At 38.0% G+C, this 3,394-nt stretch overlaps 1 protein-coding gene across 1 annotated transcript; it reads right to left on the bottom strand.

Moving 5' to 3' along the window:
• Positions 1-283: 283 nt before the first annotated feature.
• Positions 284-787, bottom strand: LOC138056936 (uncharacterized). Its single transcript, XM_068902908.1, has one exon. It carries the CDS (start codon positions 785-787, stop codon positions 284-286), a length of 504 nt encoding a protein of 167 aa, XP_068759009.1.
• Positions 788-3,394: the final 2,607 nt, after the last annotated feature.

The following is a 3,394-nucleotide window of genomic DNA, read 5'->3' as shown; positions in this document are numbered from 1 at the left end:
AGCTTAAATATAAAATGAGTCAAAGTTTACTTACCTGCAGGATAATTCAAAACTTAAACAAGACTTACCGGAAGTTGATGTTTGATTGGAATTCTTTCTCGTCACCTGTTAGGAACAAAGGAGTAACATGAGAAGCATGCGCATACTAGCAAGTCAATCTTGAACATGCATGTGTAGCCCACGTTAGGGAGGGCATGTAACTTCTTTGTTCTCGTCTGGACCTATGGCGTTCGATTAAATTCTTATTGCTGGTGTAAACAAACATCTCATAACCAGACCTGATTCAAAGGTTCTTTGTTAACTTTATTGGAGTCGTTGAATAATTTCGTACACTTGAATGTAACTGTTTCACTTCAGGGAGTCTGGCAGATGCGTCATAAACTATTCCCATCTTGGTTGTTACGCTGTCTGTTTTAAAAACAGGAAAGTGGGGGATGTAATGCAAAATGCCATCGTGAAGATTGAGGTTCCCCGCTTTCTCTATGAAACCGAGATTAACTTGTTCAAGGAGTTGTTTGTTGTATTTCTTAATAAGTCCTGGGTCTTTCTTGTTGAGGCTGTTCAGTAGACTGTTCAATCGTCTTTTGCTTAAAATAAAGTTTGTTGGTAGATCGCATTTGTTTAGTTTCCATGGGAGTCTTATGTTGTATCTACCAGTTGCCTTTTTAAATCGGGTGGTCTTCTGAAAGTTAATGATATCATCATTTTTGTCGCTTTCCTCTGGTATTTTGCTGATTTCCCAGAACTTGGTTAATAGGTTGTCGAGTTTTGACCCTTCTACTGGCATGGTTTTAAACCTTTCATGGTTGTCGAGTTTTGAACAGGTCCTGATAGGAGCCATCCAAATTTGCTTTCCATAGCAATCAAGGCTTCATTTCCAGTTTTTATTATTTTTCCAGTAATCAGCTGACCGTAATAGGCGTTTCCAATGTTGATATCTACTTCTCAAACTCATTAATAATTCATAAGCCAAAAAAAAAAAGAAATCACTGCCGTGAAGGAAGTTTGGATATGTGGTCTTGATTAGCATAAAATTTCGCCAACTTTGATCCCAAATATCTCTTAAAATACTGATTCTTTTGAGAAGCAATATCAAACACTCGAAAGAGTGTTTAATCAAATATCCAACCACCTCAAAATCGGTTAAAAAACTCGGCCTTCGGCCTCGTTTTTCAACTCGCTTCTCGGTGTTTGCATATCAGATGAAACACTCCTTCTCGTGTTTGATATATTACGTCAAGATTTTCTGATGACTGCAAACGATGTGCAAGTTTGAGTCCTTTTAATTCAGGAAATATCTTTATATTCTTCATCATGACTGATAGCGGTGGACAAATAATTGGAGTTACTAGCATTTTTATTTTGATATTCTCTTTTTCTGTCGATAGCAAAAGGGAGACAATATCGTATGTTTTTCTATAATTAAGTGCTTTGAAATGAGCCGAATGTACTTACATCCAGGAGTTCTTTTTCCATTGTTTTTAGTTCAAGTTTGTTCTTCATATCTTGAGTAATAAAGGTTCTTTGAGATCCCGTATCAAACAGGATGCGAGCTTGACGATGTTGTTTACCGGTTCCGCTGATCTTTTTGATGGCAGATTGCATCAGGATATGATTGTAGGATGAAGGGAATGTGTTGCTCCCGTGTGGGTTGTGTTCTTTGCCATGGTATTTGTAGGTGACTGACCACTGTTTGAATTTGTTTTTTTTTCATTTGATATGATGAGCTTTGTGTTGGATTTTCTTGTTTTTCTTCACAGATGGAAGTATGGTGTTTCTTCTTACATTTCATGCATCAACCTTTTGAGCAGCATTGAATTTTCGTGTGTTTGAGTCCAAGACAGTTCAAACATCTTTGTTGGCGTTGAAGGATAGATCGCCTTTCCTCTACTGATGTAGAGGAAAGGCGCAGTATGTGCATGGTCGTGATACTGTCGGTTTTCCGTTGAGAAATCTTTGTTTTTGCTGAGCATTGGTTAGTAGAGCGCCAGCGGTTGGTATGAATGCCTCTCCATCCATGGCAGAAAATGTGGAATCTTCTAAAGAGGATATGTGGCTTTTCTCTCGTGTTTCAATTTCTTGTTGTATGGCTACCCTCAATCTATGTAGGGAGCTATCTGCTAAAGGATCCGTTTTGAATATTAAGCAGCGTATATCCTCGGGTATTTTCTTGAGGGGTATGGGAATTAGCAAACTTCCACATGATTCAGTCATTATTCCAAGTGTTTCTAAGCCACGAATATTGGTTTCACATAAATCGTAAAATTCCCTTAAATTTTTAGTGTCACTTGATGGCGCGTGAATCTTGGATAATGACTCCATGTAAGCGTTGGTCAAATTTTGGGTTTTGCCAAAGCTCTCTTTTAATAGCTCAGTTCCCTTTCTAGAATTTTTCTTTAGCCAAAGGCAGCCTGGAGATAGCGTGCACTACTTCTCCTTTAAGCATTCCATTTAGATCATTCATTTTTTCAACATCGCTTAGTTCGAGATTTTATCAATAGCTATACTAAAGCTATCCCAGAATGTGAGCCATTCAAGTGGATCTCCTCCAAAGGATTTGATTTTATCTTTGGTAAATTGATATACATACAAGGCTTTGGTACTTTTATAAAATGCTAAAAAAGGGGCTTAAAACTGATCTAAAATTAAAAAGGTTTCCCAAATATTCGAACCGTATCTCTGGTTCTTCTTCAGGGGACAATGAATCTAAAATTCAAAGATCACTGCTTCTTATTTTGGCTCCCAGGAGATCTTAACAGCGGCACATATGCCCTTGGGAACTCCATTCTTTCATTCACAGAGTTCTTATCGATGTTTGAGTGTAAAGACTCCAGAAAAATTCTGCGCTTGAAACTACTATGATGGAACTGACTCACCAGTGTTTCTTGTTTACTCTTGAGAAATTGTTTAATTTTGAATTGCCAGTCCGATATATCGTCTTGAAACATCAGAGCTGATTCTGTCTTTTAGAATCTCTTCCTTTGTGTAGTGTCCTTTGTAGACTGCTCGGATCAATTTCCTTTTGTTTATATCCTCTGTCAATTTTACCATCCTGCTCCCGGCACCAATGTTACAACTATTGTAACGAGGTAGTATCACGATGATCAACACACCTATTTTCTTTATTTGTGTAAATCTCAAGAAGTACGTCGCGCACATTGTGACGTCACATTTACATAATTTATGACACGTCGTAACGAGATCTCTCCATCTGTAAGTTCTAGGAACTCAGTTTTTTCCCAAACATCTCAAACACGTATTACACACGGACACTTGATTTCAATTATTGAGATGCCGCAGCATGAGCATATGATAAGTCCATCAGGTGAAACTCCCGTATATGGTCTGGCTGGGAGAAGAAAAAGCCCACATTTTTGCAAATTGCAGTGTCTGT

Source organism: Montipora capricornis, chromosome 1 (assembly GCF_036669925.1).
Source record: "Montipora capricornis isolate CH-2021 chromosome 1, ASM3666992v2, whole genome shotgun sequence".
NCBI classification, from domain to species: Eukaryota; Metazoa; Cnidaria; class Anthozoa; order Scleractinia; family Acroporidae; genus Montipora; species Montipora capricornis.
Note: the sequence above shows the minus strand (reverse complement) of the source record. Positions and strands in the feature narration are given on the sequence as shown.